The 19235-nt window shown below is 39.2% G+C and overlaps 1 protein-coding gene across 5 annotated transcripts in view; it reads left to right on the top strand.

The window, feature by feature from the left end:
* The first annotated feature begins 13245 nt into the window (after positions 1-13245).
* Positions 13246-19235, top strand: part of tox2 (TOX high mobility group box family member 2) — a 64570-nt gene continuing 58580 nt past the window's right edge. For 2 of the 5 annotated variants that reach the window (XM_049732825.1, XM_049732821.1), the window contains exon 1: positions 13246-13405. In XM_049732825.1, the coding sequence (XP_049588782.1) occupies positions 13313-13405 (93 nt within the window). In that variant the 5' untranslated portion in view covers positions 13246-13312. The remainder of the gene's footprint in view (positions 13406-19235) is intronic. The other 3 variants (XM_049732822.2, XM_049732823.2, XM_049732824.1) reach the window with 3 other exon arrangements.

Genomic DNA, 19235 nt, shown 5'->3' with positions numbered 1-19235 from the left:
ACCATTAAACAATTATCGAGCAATTAGATCACATCACATATGCCTTTTTCACCTATAATAAAAGGTCATTTAAAAAATTAAAAAACATTCAGAGATAAAATATTGAAGAATGTAATTATGCATGTATATGGTAGTATACGATCGCTCAAAAATTACATAAAAACACAGAAACCGGACACATCAAAATGTATTTACTAGGTTAGTTACACGGCCAAATAATTACAGTACACCCTATTCATCATCCCATTTGTTTTCCATTTGCAAGTACTCCCTTGAGGTCTTCCTGAAAACTGCACCCTTGGAACTTTCCCCAGAATGTGCTGTTATTTACAGCCAGCTGGTGGGGCTATTGCATCTTTAATATATTCACACAAAATGCAGTTGTTTGAATTTAATGTCACTCACCCCCTCCCCGCCTCATGTCAACCCTTCCACCTCCTGGTAATAGTCACAGATGGAAATGCTTTGAGATCACGTCAAACCAATTCAGCACAAGTCTTTTAGGAGAAATAATTATTAGCTCTCTTGCTGAGTAATTCGCTCACTTTGAAAGAAATCTCACTCTCCCATTTACTGAAAATGGCTGTTTATTGATCATAGTAATGGACAAGATGTCAGTCAAGAATCCATGAGAATTTGATCCCTAAACAAAACATAAAAACCAGAGGTTTTGCCCAACAACTCTCTAATTTTTTTAATTTTCTCGGCTGCTACTTGGAAACTTCTAGCAAGTTTATTCTCATTTTTGCTAATGGGTTTGTAACAGGTGAGAAACTCAGAACCATTTTAATGTTTGGGGCAAATGGAGAACAAACGGAAAATTTTGTACAATGTGAATGCAGAAAATATAGCCCATAAATGAAAGATAGGCACATGATTTGTTAGCCAGTCACAAGCAATTAGGTCAACATTCCCCCCCCCCACTCACCTGTGTGCTTAAGGTTCATTTACCATTTTCACATCTGGTATCTATCTAACACTTTTTTATTTCTCATAGCTTTTAAGAGTCCTCTTTTAATCATTCATAATTGATCAGGGCTTGCACTTGAATGCATTTGCTACTTAAGAGGCCAGATCTTCAAGATGCAAAAACGCAAAGCACCATTGTGCATAAATGCATAGAAATGTCATGTGACTCAAGCAAAGATGATAAGATTGCAGCCCATAATGTTCATTTATCTGTTGGTCCACTGCAGAGTTGTGGGGTCAAACTTTCTGAGACTGCTTCTCGTCCCTCACAGTATTTCCACTCAGCAAGTTTACATGACTGGTCCCATTCCTCCTCCACTACCTCCACCGCACAACTCATTTCTCTCAAAACACTTCATTTAAAAAAATAAAAAAAATGGAGAAAAATGCGTGTGTTTTCTATATTCACCCCCCTCCTTTTTCGTTTTTGACCACATCTGAGTGGAATGCTGCCTCAGAAAAATGACTTCACCCCAGGGTCTCGTTCTCTGTAAAGCCATAAAAAAAAGAAATACAATTTTACATATTGCCATATTGCTTATAATTGAGCACAAAGGGTGCTCCAAACAGCAGCCAATATAACACTTCAGAAAATAACCAATGCATTGTATGCGAGTTGTGCAGCTTATGAAGACCTTTATTTCCTACAAATGCCTTTATTGTATAATCTTTAATAACATTCTACATATTTCTTACATTCCCACCAAATGTATTATCTCCACTGACCTTCCCTTTTAAACACGACTGTAAACATTAGTTTTACAGATGGAGACGGCTTCTACAACACATGGGGTGCTGAGACCACTATGTGAGCAAATATGGTTATGGATACATTTTGATGTGTTTTTTTTAGGGGGGATCGTAATTTATGCAACACGCTGCAGCAATGTATGGATGGTGATGCAGCAGGGAGCATGCTGTCACTGAATGCAGTTCCCAATAAGCATAAACAGTTTCGGCAGAGACGATGAATAATACATATACGTTACCTTTACGCAGTCAAAATTGTTGCAAAGAACACACACACACATGCACACGCATATAGAACTATTCTTTATCATGTTAATGAGGCCGCTAATGTTGTCACAGCGCTAGCGCTGCGGTTGATGCGAGGCAAATGTTTAACATACATTTGTTTTTGAAATTCCTAAATGCAGCACACACAGGTTTGCTCTTTTTGGTCTTTTCCCATAACATATTCAAAGTATACACGTCGGAATGGAAAATTTGCAACTATAGACTGATATTACTGTATATATTTTTTTGTCATTAAAGCATCTGTATGTTCATTTAAGCCTTAATAATAAGCTGTACATATTTGTATATAGACAACAATAGTTGTCTGATTAAATACATTGATGGATTGTAAATTCAAAAAAAAGTTGTAACTTAAAGTTGTTAAAATTATCATGTAAAACAGTTGGTTAATGAATTCTAAACAATCTATTATTAACAATAACGTTATATTCTGGGGGAATCATTCACCCTGATCTTTTATCTTTAATACCTGCTATGTTAATAGTAAGTCCCAGAAGATATTCTCAGTTGAACTATTCGTGCCGGAAAGATCGAGATACAGCCGCCTCGCCTATGTGGTCCTATGGCCTTAACTTGAATTAACTAATAAGTGTGCCAAGGGTGTCACAGATAAGAAGATGCCAAACCAGGAGGAAAGGTCACAGCAACACAACGGCCTTGCTCAAGTCACCTAATTATTAACAGGTCCAATCTAACAATAGAAACAATGAATTATTCATATATTTATTGTCATAAATTTGTATACACCTTTTACTTCTTTTTTGTATTTAGTACCAGTCAAAAGTTTGAAAACACTGTTTTGTCATTAAACCTTCAGCATAGACACCAGATGAGGTTGGACCACGAGCGTGTGAAAGCAGATGAGGATGCTGTTTCATTGGTGTGGTTTGTGCCGGCATCTTGAGACTGGTGTAACCTTTATGTGCTTTTCAAAAGAAAACTCAAGGCTGACATGAACCACATGCAGCACACTCTTAATGATCTTAACAAGAATCGTGTGGGCAAACAAATAAGGAAAGTACAGTTGACAGGTGATTTACACATAACGTCACACATTTTAGGATGTCTTGCTGGGTGAAATAAGTGTGTGTAATGATGCTGCATATACATAAGTTATGTTATGTTATGTTATGTTATGTTATGTTATGTTATGTTATGTTATGTTATGTTATGTTATATTATATTATATTATATTATATTATATTATATTATTATATAGTATTCTGAGTCGATGTGGAAAAAAACAGTCAAATGTATCTACTATATATGTAGCCCTATGTATTTACATATAACAGCCAATGATCTGAAAGTAAAAAAAAATGTGTTGTGGATGATTTTTAAATGTTGTCCTCCAATTAAACAACAAAAGTGAGCAGTAGCCGAGTAGGAAGTAATTAAGTGCCACCTAACACAAACAATAAAATTTACAGTACAAGGACAAGCGTTAGAGTCCTAAAAGATTGGTACAGTAATTCCATGATTTATGACCACACTTGAGCAATACAAAAGCCTCACACACAAACACACACACGCGCGCACACACACACACACACACACACACACACAAACACACAAACTCCTTACCTTACTGCAGATATTGTACTGTTCGAAACACAACCATCCACATCCATCATGAAAAACACAAATATTGCACCCCTCTGATTGATGAGCCACAAACATGCGCACGACTTGGACGCCGCACAAGATTTATAGCCTGCACGTGAACAAAAAACAAACAATAGATGGGATTTAACCTATGTAATCATATAGGCAGGTGATAACAACAATGTGTCTTTTTTTTTTTTTTTTTTTTTCAATGTTGCAGGTGTAACTTATCATTTGTCTAGTGAGCATATCAAACCTCAGAGTTGGATGTCATATTGATGTTGAATAACATCAGATGGCCATTAAATATGGCAGTTCATCAATGATGAACGCCTGTAAACTGCATTCAACAAACACCTTAACACTTTATTTATAGTTTAGGCTTATTAGTTATTAAATAGCTATCAACCATTTTATGATGTCGTTCCAGTGGAGATGCTCGCTGTTGTTAGCATGTCTCACACTGACGTTCATGGGAGTTTCCATTGGGGCCAGGCTGGACTGAGTGGATGTCTGTTGCGGTTAGATCATCAGTGAGGTCAGTCCAGTGAACATTACTGCATGGCTGACTGACATCCTCTCATCAGTGCACAGCCAACTAACTGTGCTCTGACACTAATGTGTGTGCATAGTGTGCGTGGGCATGGACTATAAATCCTTATTTGAATAGAAATGGGCTGCATGGTCGAAAAAACCCTTGAATGGTCTCATAGGATTCTCCGGGAAGATCTGGTTGTCATATTAAGGACACAAGCACGAGAGTTTAGGAATTAGTAACTCAACTTGTCTACATTTTTCTTTGTTAAGAACTGTTGTGCTCTGGTGGAAGGGACTAATAATATTTTTATATTTTCAAAACAAATAAAACGAATCAACACACATGAGCAACATGCAGGATGCAACTGCTGTCAATCACAGCTTGCATCTCGACACTCACGAGCAGATTGGCCAATGTCACACACCATTCCATCAGGCCCCGCCTCTTTCAGGCATACTGTATATCTAACACACAAATTCTAACTCGGTGAGAGTCAGTGAAAGTTTCTTTGCAGTAAAATTTTAGTCCAAGACTCTCACACATAAACAAAACAATAAAACAACCTTTCTGAGCTGTCTCCTGTCACAAATGATGCAAATCCTTAACCACAAGGCACATTTTTGTCAGGCAAAACAAGTTTTGAATTTCCATCTGCCATATTTATTAACTGAAAACCTTGACGCCTAGATTCAAGTATGAAGTGGAAAACACTATTTGCAACACTGTGTAGTGTCGTGATTAGTATACATTATTACTCAAAATTGGTAGGTCCTGACTTCTTCTGACAAAATGTGGTTGCTCGGCAGCATGTTTATTATCATGTGAACTTTGTCCCAATATCCTGCTACTAAAGTAAAAGTGCACAAACTAACATACGATTTGGACGATTTCCAAACTCCACCTCATTTATGCACCGAGGTACACTATACATGCCCTATGGTTGCTGCACATGTGCTGACCTCTCTGCTCTAAACACAAGCCTGTGCTTGTGTGTGTTTGTGTGTGTGTGTGTGTGTGTGTGCGTGTGTGTGTGTGCGTGTGTGTGTGTGTGTGTGTGTGTGTGTGTGTGTGTGTGTGTGTGTGTGTGTGTGTGTGTGTGTGTGTGTGTGTGTGTGTGTGCGTGCGTGTACATGCCGCATGCCCATGAGTGGATGTAATGGATTTCATTTATCATCATCCACACAGCAGACATTATGTTAAACAAGAAGCACACTGTGTGAATATTGGAAGAGTCGATGCAACATGTACCTGAACGCACGTTAGCTGTCGTTTGGTCTTGCTCACGTTTGCGAGATGACGTGAACACCGATGACTGACATTTTATATTATTCTCTTTAATTAATAAGGTCTTATTAATCCTTCTGCCCTGACTTGATATGTTTGTCCTGAGAAAGAAATTTTATACAGATATGGTCGGGCCTAAACTTGGTGTTAGAAATGGTGTTGCTGGGCGGCATACATTACAACAGCAGTAAAAAACATTTCAGTGGGCTTTGTCTGGGTTTCTGATTTGCGTGATGGGGTTGACTCTCCCCTCTCATTTCTTTGCAGAGAACACATGAGTGAGCGCCTGGGAGGAAGTGATGCGACCACAAAGACATTTAAGAAATGTAACAAGCGAAAACACCAAACGGTGCGGCGGGCTGACCTCAAATGAAGACAAGAAAGTTTTTGCAAGGCTCTAAATGTCAGCTTGTGACAATTAAAGCAGATTTTAAGTAACATAGCGGCTTGGAAAATATTCTGCTTAAATATTATTAGTAATCCATTGCCAGGTTGCCTCGGGCGCTGTAATGGAGGCCGCTGAAGCAAAGCTAAGCATTTTTGACGGTTTTTCCCTCGTCCTGAATGAACTGTCACAGCAGAGGGAGGAAAGCAACCATCTTGTCACATTGACTTTATTTCAGGATTGTCCTGTCTCGTCCTGTCCGGATCGTGTCTGCAAAGACTCCTCAACTGAATTTCACTCAGCTCAATGTTTCAGGATAAGTGCATGACACCTTGGAAAATGTGACCCAGGATGAACTCAAGTTTGGAAAGTTTGGTGGCCCAATTTTGGCAGACGCCCAGCGCAAAAACGGGCGCAAATTGATTTTCATGCCAGCGAGGATCTGGTCTAGCGTGTTTCGGGCCGTGCGGCGTTAATCTAGCCTCGCCCCCGACGTATCTGGTGACAAAACGTCACCAAGTCTACACTCTGCGGTAAAAGCCGGCGTGGGACAATCAACAATTGACCAGATTATAATTCTTACCATTATTATTTAAATTATTTTGAATTAAAATTTTAACAACACCATCATATTGTTATTTGTGTGTGTGTGTGTGTGTGTGTGGGGGGGGGGGGGGGGTCACAATATAGCCCAAATATGATGATAAAAAATCAATGATTTTATTATAATTATTATTAGTTTCCAGTTTTTGTCTCTTCCTTTGAGTTTATTAAATGTCTGTTTTTAATGCTACATGATTGGTACCAGAAACAATAAGCGTCAAGTACAAAATGAGCCACTTCTGCTGAACACTTATTTTAGAGCCTTTTTAAATCGCCCACACAAATTAGTCATTTCGCAAAAAACGAAGCCATTTCAATGGGTTTCGCTTTATGGAGAAGACTGGCTTTTTTTGATCACTCAGCGGTGGCGGTGAGCTGGTGGCAAAAATAATACTTTTTTTTTTGCAAAGCACTTTACAAAAACATAAACTAACAATGCAACAGAAACAAAACAATCGCAGAGAAAAATCTTCACGTCGATGACAATGAAAATCTTTCCGACTGAATAAGCAATTAGAGGAGGTATAGTGATATTTCATTTTTTTTGTTCTCAAGTGTATCAAAATACAGAGACAATAAATAATTAGGGCACACTTTACATCCACTTGCCACACTCCGGTTCAATTCATTCCGTTCTGCCTCATCTATATGCAGAATCTGGTTACCATGACAACCAGGCAGCAATTTTGCAACTTTCTCGCAACCAACTTTTAATAATCAATCAAATTTGGAACAACGCCTTTCTCTGCGGTGTGTCAAACTTATAAGGTGTATTTATTTTCATTTTAAGATTCTTTTTTTTTGCCCAGTCACGCTAGAATGCAAAATGAGACGCCTGAAAATGAAAAAATAAACCCGTCAATCATGTCACTCCTCTTTCAATGGTGTCATAATCCCACGCTGAAAGCTGCCACAGTGGACCTGTTGCAGTCAGTTGAGGAAGTGAATGATAATCCATTTTCCACTAACTGAAAGGTTGGAGAAAGAAACAATATTTGCGACTGTGATGCATCCGTGTTGAACTTTTCAAGTCTTTTTCAAAGAAGTGCTTTAGGGCCAGGCGAACGAAGTGACATTTGGGGAAAAAAGAAAAACCCTACTAAACCAAATATTGTTACGGTGAACATAATACAAAAGGGAGCTTATGTAATGTAGTCGTCACCATGGCGACAAGCCGGGATTTGTGTACGGCTGCGGTGATGTGGTCCATCTGAATTAGGCTGCACCTGTGTGCATTGTACATGAAAATAATGGATGGTGCACATTGAATGAGACCATGCTTCAGGTTTTTTTTTAATTCTAATTATATCAGATTGAGGTAATTATTTGTTTATTTAAATGTTCTTTATTTAAAAAAATATATGTTAAAAAAAATCAGATTTAAAAGATTAGACTTTAATTTTATTTTTTGTTTTCTGTTTTTACATGATCAGGTCACAATTCTTGTTCTTCCTCCTAAATTCACAACATTGTAGTATTTTGTTCTTGTGTTTTTTTAAATTTGTTTCATACATGAAACGATATCATGAGATGAGAACTTCTACTGTAAGATGAAGTCATACATACACAAATAGGCTGAACGGTCAATACATTTTTTTCAGCGCATTTAAACATTGCAGCAAATTAATATTTATGACCATACCGCCATTTCTAATAAATATTTAATATCAACTAACTCACAAAATGGTTCAAAGGGTTTGTTTAATTCAAAGTGTTGATGTTTCTGCCCACTACAGCATATACTGCATATACAGCAATTCACATAAATATAGCATCCTGTTATCAGTTGTATTAGTTTCGAAGGCATGAATATTTCACTTGTTCTTTGAGTACCATGCATGTACTGTCCAACAATACAGTCCCCTCCAAAAGTATTGGAACGGTGGAACCCCCTCTTTCATTTTCTGAGATAAACAGACAGAAAGCGCTCATCAATTTAGTACTGTAATTTAGTATGTTTGTCAGTTTTTGCATATGTTTCGGAGACATCTGACTATGGGGCCTTGAGAGAATGCTCCACTTAGGTCTTATTCTCACTACATGTGTGCGCCTATGTCGCATAAGTGGTGCGTCCTCATTTTGACTCTTGGGTCTAGCAGTAAAACAGCGAGGTGAGGTGGTGGAGATAAAAGCAAAAGCCTGTAATGTGGCGCGACACAAGACTTTACATGTGCAGTGGAGAAAAGTCATCATAATAAAATCTTTCTCTGATAAAAAAAAAAAAAAGCCCTGTTGACTGTCAAATATTAATGACCCCCGTGAAAGGCTTTGCAGCACATCTGAATTTATAAACAGAAAAGGCCTTAAATTACTTTCCCATCTCCTTACGACCACACCCGAGATCACATTCTCTCTCTCAAACTGTTTATGCTCAGCAACTATGGGCGTGTGTGTGCGTGTGCACGCCGTGTTTGTGCAGCACTTATTATTCGATTTTCCACTTCCTGCCGTGAGTCACCTTCAATGGAGGAAATTCTTTACAGCTCTATCTTTATAATTTTTTTTAGCATTTAAAAAAATATCATCATGCACACCCAGGACAAAGACAGGAATCTGTGTCTGTGTGTAGTGTGTGTAGTGTGTGTTTTGTTTGACTAGTAGATTCCTTCATTTGCTTTGGTTACTAAAGCTGCATTATGAAGCAGTTACATAAGCACCTTGCTTGTTTAAGTGTGTCATGAGCGGAGAATGGCTTTTGCGATGTTACAAGACGACGATCAAACACGGCACACCATTGTATCCCGCTTATCTTCAAATCCAAGATGTCGTTTGCGCTGATGAAAATTGCTCTCGGTGGGGGAGGATCTTAAAGGGACTGTATGTGATTGCGGCGCATAAGAAATGGCTCACGTCTCATCAAATGATAAAAATGATGGGGTAGTAGTGTTAGTCGTGGAAATGGAGTTGGAAATATACAGCATACCTGATTTAAATGATCAACTCATCAACAAACTTTGCATAGGCCTGATAAGCATCCTTTAGCTCCGCCAATGTCAATATTAAGAGTGAACAAGCCTGGACACCTCTTGTTTATCTGCTAGCAAAAAGTCAGCGCTATCAACAGTGAGAAGATCTCAACTTAGTCATGCACTAAAAAGATCAAAACATGAAAATATATTTTATATTTTTACGTGTTGTATTTTGACTTGACTCCCCCTTTAATATCAGGCTAATGTGAAAAGAAGTTTACCATTATTTGTACAAGGGATATAAAAAGTTAAGGAAATTCAAGGAAAGGTTTTGTTCAGACAGTCAAGCATACGGGTCAAAGACTGCATATCATATTTTCAATATATAGTAAAATAGCACGTGTACAAAATATAGACAGACATTTTCTCATACTGATCTCTTCCTTTTAGTAAATAATTACATTAATAGTTGGCTTATTTCTAACCTCAAAACAGCACCATAAATGGAGGCCCATTCAAATTTTCCCCAAGCCACCAGTTGAGTCACTGGCCTATATCATGTTCTGACTTGTTTACAAATTTGCATTGTGACAGAATTCAGTCACAAACCGAGGACCCGCTGTGCAAGCATTCCGCCTGATAGAACCTCTGCGTTGTCTGTAGCAGGCCTCGGCACGTTTCGTCACTTTCGCCGTCCTACCACTACCTGGTGACCTTTTCTATTTTATACAGCATGTCGGATATAGGTCACTACTGTTTTTTGCGATTGGAGACTGTACTCCATCTCTGATCCTGATGTATATATTTTTCCATTATGCTTGAAAATAAACATGCAAATAGAATGACAAAGGCTCTGTTGGATTACAAGTGGACCAGGCAGAACATCTCTGCTTTGTACTATTTCATCATTTTTGTTTTGATTTGAATTATCTGTGACCTTCAACTAATACATTCAATCTACTGCAATGTTAGACTTTATTTCATTTCATCCCTCTGTCTTCCATTCTGTCTTGTCTTTTTCTATGTGCGACATTTCTCTTTTTTAAGTCTTGGGCAAAAGGAGATGAGAAAGGACTCCAGTTAAGCTCCCTCCCCCTACCTCACAATGAGATGGAAACATTAATCAATTAGGTGGCTCTGAAAGGAGATGAAGCTGCCTCTGCTCTAGAAATGAAATGCCGTAGACTTTTAAATCCAGTCAAAAGGGCGTCCCCCTCGATTTACCACCCCAACCTCCCCCCCGCCTCCCAATCGTGTTCTCTCCTTCAACCCCCCCTTTTTCATCCTCCAGTCCCATACAAAGTAGGTCGGCCAATGAGAACATGTTGAAGATGAGGTGGGTTTATTTAAGTGTAAAATGGAAGGATAGTGAGCTTGGGGTAGAGGAAAAAAAGACATCTGTGCTAATTTTCTCTATCAGGGATAACTGATCTTATTGGTACACTTGTGCATGGCCGTAATCTAATCAAACAGGCGCATTGTTGGTGGCAAAGAAGCTCATTGACAGCATGGAATATGGGGTCGGAGGAGGAGTGGGGGGTTGGTGGGGGGTTCTTGTTTGAATAGACCATTGTGCAGTGGAACAAGAGGCAACATAGTGTCATTATGGGAGGTCAGCTCCTCCAAAAGGTTGGCAAAGGTTCACTACTGTGCATGCTGTGCTCACTGCACCTCATCAAAAAAAAAGTATCATTTTACATTATATAATCAATGCTGCGACTGTGAGTTGTCATTCGAAACATTCAAGAGACAACTATGTATCATTATAAACTGTTTCAATGGTATTCGCTCATATCATGAGTGTGTCCCCTCATCTGTAACAGCCATGCAGAACTTTGGAAATATTATTTAATGTCACTTTAATAAGTTCCTAATTCACACAAATTTCTTATTGTTTTACAAAGCAGGTCTGAGCTTTTATTTATTTATTTATTTATTTATTTATTTATTTATTTATTTATTTATTTATTTATTTATTTGCTAATGAAATTGTTGTTCCTCGTGTTAAAATTCAATGCAGCAGAAATATCATGTAGAAGTTATTGATATTTAGTTGGACAATTTCAACGGTAACAACAATGTTTTTTTTTCATTCAGAGTTAAAGTAAAGAGGAAATGGTAGCCAGTAGCGAGATGAGTCAGTCATGAGCATAATTATGAATTAAATGAAAAAAAAAAATCAAATTGTTCCCCCTAAAGATGTACTTTTTTGCCATTAAGGCTCATGAGTTAGTGTGACAGCAAAGAGGCCCATTAAATGCTTTCTGCCTTTTTTATATAAATGACTTTGCTTTTGACTTTCTCTGCCAATGAATTTCTCTTTATATCCGTTTAAGCTCAATCAGAAGGCAATTCAGCTCTCTTTAACTTTTCACTTTCGCATTTCCAAGAGACTCTGGTGAGCTAAATGAAAAGCACTTTCACTTGCTGAAGCCCCTCGTTTGATTCTCAACCGAGTATTTTTGTTATTTTGACTCAGACCTTCAAGCAATGACAAATTAGAGAGACAAAGTGGAATTAAATGCTAAAGGTATTGCCATGAAATGAAAGTGACCTATAAGGGGGTTTTAATGACTTTTCATTCCGGTTACAAGAGAGCAGAAATGCTTAAAATAGATGCAAACCAAGAACACTTTAACAGGAAATAATTGTGGTGTTTTTTGCACCACTCTTCAGCTGTAATTTAAGACCAAAACATTCTTGTCAGGAATACATTTTGTACTTTTTCTCCTCTACCCTGCAACAATTATTGTGTAAATAGAATATAGCAGTGGTGACCCAACACTTTGTGTTTACCAAATTAGTTAGGATTTGGTTGGTATAAGTACTTTTTGGTAAAAAAAATTGCATGTCCTCTCAAATAATATATTTTGTGAAAATTAAACAATCTTATTGAGTTCTTAAACGTGTTATGCTATCGTCAATGGAAACATAACTAGATTGTTGTTTTAAGTGGCAATGTACAAAGTAGTAGTAATCTACATATTCTCTTCAATTCCTTTATTCCAAACACCTACTCCAAAATTGTTTTGATTCGATCGTATCGATACTTGGATGGATCTGCACCTGTGCTACTGTATTATTTCCTCCACTTTACATTACATTAGACTACAGAGATTGTTGGCACTTGAACGGCACACCCAGCACTGGCCAGAAATCTTTTTGACGTAGCCTTTTATGTATAAGTAGCGATCGAAAAGTGTGAGGTCAGCATCAGGACAACTGGCCTACAGCCCAAAGTGCGTCCCGGTGTGTGTAACGCGTGTGATGCTCAAGAAACGTGTCATGGAAAAGTATTTTGGCCGTAAGCGTGTTATTTTCCTTCTCGGGGCTCTGCTTGGACATTGTTCTGTACTTACATCCTGTTGTGTCCACACGTGTGTGTGTGAGACTGCTCAATGCGTGTTTTAGTGTGTGAGAGGTCAAGACTGAAGCAGTGTGTGTAACATGGAAGTTACCAGAGGTCAAGCATGCTGGTTAACTCTTTGTAGGGAGGGCAATGCAGCACTTACATGGAAGTTGATACTTAAATTTAGTTCCTAAAATGGACACGGAATGTCTCAATTGCAAAAATAAGGATTAGAAAACTGTTTGCAATGAAAAAGTAAACAGATAAACATCAATGATTTTGGAAGTTTACTTTTGTTGTTAATCGTATTTAACAATAAGTAAACAGTGTTTTTCAAATGTTTTTTTTTTTTTACATCTAAAATAAATAATGTCAACCAATAATGCGCGATTAAATGAATGGGTACTAAATCTGGTTTCTGGTTTGGCTTTCTGGTTGGTTCAATTAAGACGACAAAATCTCAATTTGGCCACACGAGGTCGCAGTTTGCTAGGCGCGTGTAGTAGGAAGGTGCGCTCTCCAATCGAAAGAGTGCAAAGTGAGTGAGCGAGAGAGAGAGAGCGAAAGAGAGAGAGAGAGAGAGGTGCACATTCGACAGGATCTCCGCTCTTACCAGTCCCGCGGACCCTGTTATGGACGTCAGGTTCTATCCGGCTCCCCCCTCCAGCGTGGGTGCGTGCACGTTAGCGCCTGACTCCAGTTTGGACTATTACCACTCCAATAAGGTAAAAAAACCAACTCCTTTCTCTTTATACTTTCCATCTCTTTATGCGTGGCATCCATCGCAACCGTGACAAGTGCTCCACTTTTTCCCCCTAGAGAAACAACTGCGCAGGGCTTGCTTTGGACGGATAACTTTTGTGTTTTGTAGAATTTAAAGTAAACAAATAAAAATAAGCATTCATGCACCTGTTTTAGTATTTATTTGTTTTTCTAGTTTTGGGGTCACTTCCGGCCAGCTGCATTAATTTTTTCCTGATTTCTAGTTTTTGCTGTACAATAAAGTGCATGACAGCTTGTTTTCTAACTAACTTGGAATTGCAATAATTTGCCGTTTGACTGAGTGACACTAATGTATGCACTCCCACATCAGGGTGGGCAGCTCGGGGGGGGGGGGGGGGGGGGGGGTCATATATATGGAATTGCTATCAAAGCCCCAAAACCCGTTTAGAAATGTACATTGGTGTCTTGACATATGAATTTGAATTTTTCAAGATACGAGCTGTGACTCGACCGATTTCCCGATACTGTTGCAGTTCTTTTAACCATTAAGCAACGGCTTGAACACAAATGGTTGAGCAACAATATGTAGACAGACAATATGACAGTACTCAAATTTATTCTTTATTATTAGAGATAGCAATATTAGTGTAGTACTGATGAGCTGAAGATGGAATGGTGGGACACCCCCCCCCCTCTCCCCCCTGCCCCCTTCCTGCAATAGATGGGATTCATAATGTTCAGGCACACCACATTTTATTCAATTATGTCATCACTGTTTGCTTTTCTAAAGTACAATATTATGGAGTGCATTTTTATTTCCATTAAAATACCCATTACAACATTTTTGGAAGGTTAGAATTTATGATTGGCCTTTACATTCATTTAGTAAAAGATGATTTGAGAAACAAATGTTTTGAGTTGTGTGTATCTCAAGGCACTACTGTGCAATTTCCATTGTTGCAGCAGAACAGTTTGATGTGATTGCGTCTTGTTTAGTGTCACCCAATTTCAGTAGTAAACATGCATTGACTCCCCTATTTATTGTTTTACAGCTACACTTTTTTGTCTTTTTGTCAATTTTGCAATATACAAAATTACATTTTTGGCTTATCGTTTAATAATGTGGCTCTGTAGTGGTTTGGGCGCCGATGACAGTGTTTTATCAGCTTTAAAGATAACATATTAAGGTATTTGTTGGCCCATTTTGCCATCTGTGTTGATTGATGCACACAAACGTATGCAGTCCCTATTTCTAGTGGTGGTGGGCTGGCTGTCGGCCATATATGGAACTGATTTGAAAAAAAGCCCCCAAACAGGGCCTGAATGTCTAATCATCAACATTTCTTTTCATAGTTTGATCATATTTTACATTGGTTGCTCCACCGACACTTTGAAAGTGTCGATTTTTTAAATATGTGCCTTATATAAATATAATACCGCATTAGAATTTGCTAGTATATGTCGTTGTATCAACAAATAGAAAGTGTCTTTTTTATGTATTATTGCACTTCGATGACTCACAGAAAGAGAACATTTACTTATATATATGGATGCCTTCTTGAGTGGTACTGACAATCACAGTATGTGAAAAAGGTGATTTTAAAGCACCCTAAGGGATGATGAATTGCTTGCCCCTCATTGGGAAATTCAGTTTGGGTCACAGGGATCAAGAAGAAACTGTATGGTGCTCTTCTGATTTTTAAGACAGCCCTTTCTGTAAAAAAAAAAAAAAAAAAAAGACACAACTGTCAATATATCTTTTCCTGTAATTGTATGGTTACATAACAAGTTGTATAGTTGGCGCTATGGGGCAGGCAGGCAGGCAGGTACACGGAAGTGTCAGATTACTCCAAGTAACAGCTGTTACTGCGCCTACAACTGCGTAACTGTTGAATAACCATGCGTCCCGGATTGTTGTGACCTTTCGGTTGAGCGGGGATCCTCTATAGAAAGGGGATGATGTTGCGGCAGGTGGAATCGAGTGCAAGGAATTATTAAAATAACTGTTTTTTTTTTCAAATATAATAGGAAGCATAGTAGATGGGTAGTGAGCAAATGACAATTACATTATTTTTCAAAATCGTTCAATCCTACCTATACTAGCTATTTAAGTGGTGTACCTAATGTTGTGTCTGTAAGTGTGTGTATTTTATGTCAACCTGGATGTGAGCTAGATATGATTCACATTCCATATGTCTATGCATGTCATAATTCATGTAGAAAAGCCCACACTTTGCTTTCTCAAGGAGCGCCTGCCAATGTGATTAGACGCTTATTCATTGTGCTTGATGGAAGAAGACATGATTTCTTGATTGACCATGCATTCAATCAATATGCACTCACTCTCACTCGACCTCACTATTTTATGCGTTTATACAAAAAGCTAGATTTTTTTTTCAGCCAGAGGGCATTGCAAGCTCCCAGCTGCGTCCAACTTGTCCGCCGCTGCTCGCACAATCACCGTGAGTCATCTTTACATTGGGCCCTGAGATCCTTCCTAATCTTTGTGAAGCCCCCGCGCGTCCTCCCCAAGTGGGAGGCTTGTTTGCCAGCGCTGAAGGCCACTTTCTCTATAAAAATGCCTGTTTTAGTAGTGGGGCTGACTATTTGTCAAATGCATTATGACTTGTGCATATAACCCCCCCCCCCCACACACACACACACACACACACACACTTCCTCCCCCAGGCTCAATCACTCGGCAGCGATGTGAAGTTGGATAGATTACTGTAGCTACTGCACCCTCGTTCTCTTACGCTCTCCATCTAGCCCATCCTTTTCTCTCTCTCTCTCTCTCTCTCTCTCTCTCTCTCTCTCTCTCTCTCTCTCTCTCTCTCTATATATATATATATATATATATATATATATATATATATATATATATATATATATATATATATACATATATATATATTTGAGGGGGATCTCTATTTTGGTGTGCCTGCCTTGGCCCCCTGGGGGCAGTATAAGACAGACAGATGAATAGCTTATCAGTACAGCACTAATATTTGTTGTTCTTTGCACAGGATAAAGAATATATGACTACATTCACTTAGATTTACATTGTCTTCCTGCATGTGTTGCTGCGTCATTTGTGTTCCCTGTCTTGAAATAGTAAGACGTAGTTGCTAATTTAAAAAATGGTGTACATGGGCATCAATTTTGGGCAATGTTTAGTGCATTGACTGCGTGATTGCTCACCTCTTGTCATATGCAAAAGTATTTATAGTATAACTGGTTACTCTCTTTCTTTGGAGGAATTAAGTGGGCTTGTCACCTTTTTGTGTGTGTGTGTGAGGGGCGGGCGGTAGTCGCTTGAGGGAAAAGTTGCTAAACAGTGCGAGCAAAGTGCAATGTTCACAGAATGTGCCTTTTTGGTTGTAGCCATTTTGTTAGTGAAAGTAATGCACATCGTCAGGAATGCACGTCTCAAAATCAACAAATATAGTTCAAATTATTTTAAAAAATTTGAATAAGGAATCACTTGTCACTATTTAAGGTTGCAATTGTAACATACAGCATCATTGTTTTATATCTCTGTACCCAGCAGTCTCTGTATCACCGCATTAGTCATGCCTTACTTGAGATTACGGCCCAAGCCAGTCTATATCTGCTCGTCGAATGTGTGTTCATGTTATGTTTGGAGTTCAAACATAACTACAACAGAAACAGAAAATTCCCAGCGGTTCCTCGTCGTGTTCTCACAGATGAAGAAGTTAATTACACGGAGTCGAGCATTCTTCCGCCGGCAGCCTTGGACACAGACGTTTTTGGGGTTTTCACATTGTGCCCATTCATAACATTCTGCTGACTGGCCAGTACCGGCTCTACTGGCTGAATGTTAACCCATGCGTGGATGGGATGCGGAAATGACAATGTGGTGCCTTTGCGGAGGCGTATAACGACACGTTGATTATAGTGTTTAGTATTTGTTAAGCTCTCGAGCAATCAGGCCTGCTTTTCCGTTATAGTCCAAGAAATCTTGTGAAAAGGTCATGTGGACAAGCTACGTAGCACTGCAGGCTCCTGCTGTCTTGCAGTTAAGTAGTCGCACATTAACACTAGGAGAAAGTTGAGCATATCCTGAGTTTGTGGTTAACAAAAAGACTTGTCCTGACCACAACAAGCGCCACTGTACCATCAACTTTGTAGTGTTCCATTGTTGCTTTGGTATATCTTCTGCCACCTCTGTCATTGGAAAGCTCGCAGGCTCACGCCACCAACTGCTGCATGCAAAAGGGACACGGCCACATCACATCACATCCAAAGACGTCGGGGTAATTACAGTTTTGACGCTGATTGCGAGTGGAAGCCCGGCCTGGCTGGCCCCGACCGGTGGCCCTCATTAAATCACATTAACCCTAATTACCATCTCTGACCCCATTGATGCTCAAATGGTACAGTCTTTCATCGTTGGCGTCCACGATACCAGGGTAGTCTCTTACAGTATATTCTTGATTGGTTCCGGGAGTATGGGCACAGTGTATAATGTCGTTCAGCGACGTGGAAACCAAAAGAAACAAAAAACGAAAAACCAGATGTGTTCCAGCCTCGATAAGGTCTTGAAAGACAGACGTTTATTATTCTGCTGCCTTTGGTGTGGTTCGAACCCGACCTGCGGGAAACGCTGAGTGATGCCTTTCACTTAGCAATGAAAAACAAACAGGAGAAGTACAGTGTGTGCATGCTCCACTGGAGATAAGTGCTGCGTGGCTATACGTAGAAGAAGCAAGCCACTATATACGTTTATAATGACAATGTATTCAAAGTGCTCTCAATTTGTGTTCAGTAACTTAATGGCTAGTGCAGGATGGCGGACCGCAGAAGTTATTGTTGACATTTGGCTGGCTTATAGGTCAGGAGAGTTTATTATAATGTTTAAAGCAGGCTTTGCCAACCCCTTTTTTTCTAGCAAATTAGGAATGCGGTTCCTTCCTGGGACCAGAACGACTCGGCTGCAATATCTGCTTGCCAATACTTTCACATGTAATTAAGGTGAACTAATGATAAACACAACAAGTATGAACCAGAAATCCTTTTGCTAAGAAATTATGTCAAAGTTGGGGAAAAAAGGTCATTGCATGTTTTGATCTGTAGTAGGTGTGTCCAAGAACGTGTTACTGTAAAACGCAGATCTCCAAACACGGTCCTCGAGGGCTTCCGTCCGTCCTGCATTTTTTATGTCTACCTCAAATGATCAGGGTCATAATCAGGCTTTTTCTGAGCTTGCGTTTAGTCTGAACATTTGAATCGAGTGAGTCCGAGGAGGGATACATCTAAAGCACGCTTGACAGCAGCCCTCAAGGACCAGTGCTAGACTTCCTTGCTGTAAAGTGGCGAAGTCATTATGATAACTACCACCTTGCACATAAGAAACAAATAGAAATAATTTATAGTCCAAAGTTCATTGTATACTTGATGATGCACTGGCACAGGCGGAGCCAAAAGTTCCCATTTGATTACCGTCATGCAAATCATTAATTTGCATACTAGTGAGAGGAAAAACAAAAAAATAATCCACGCAGTCAAAAAAAAATGCTAGCAGCATGCTCTGTTACATTAGATCTGACCGACAGATTTTACATTATGTATAAAAAAGTGGTGACAAAAACAATTTTGAAAGACAAAGAATGCGCCCAACTGGTGTATCAGGCGCAAAGATCGCAAGCCTGGGCAAACGCCGACGGTTGTCTTAGCGTCCTCAGGCATGTCCTGTGCAAACAAAAGTCAAAATGACTGCTTCACATCCATTAAACTCACTCACTCACTCACTCACTCACTCACTCACTCACTCACTCACTCACTCACTCACTCACTCACTCACTCACTCAC

The sequence above is a fragment of the Syngnathus scovelli genome, chromosome 11, assembly GCF_024217435.2.
Source record: "Syngnathus scovelli strain Florida chromosome 11, RoL_Ssco_1.2, whole genome shotgun sequence".
NCBI classification, from domain to species: domain Eukaryota; kingdom Metazoa; phylum Chordata; class Actinopteri; order Syngnathiformes; family Syngnathidae; genus Syngnathus; species Syngnathus scovelli.
This window is presented reverse-complemented; position numbering and strand designations above follow the sequence as displayed.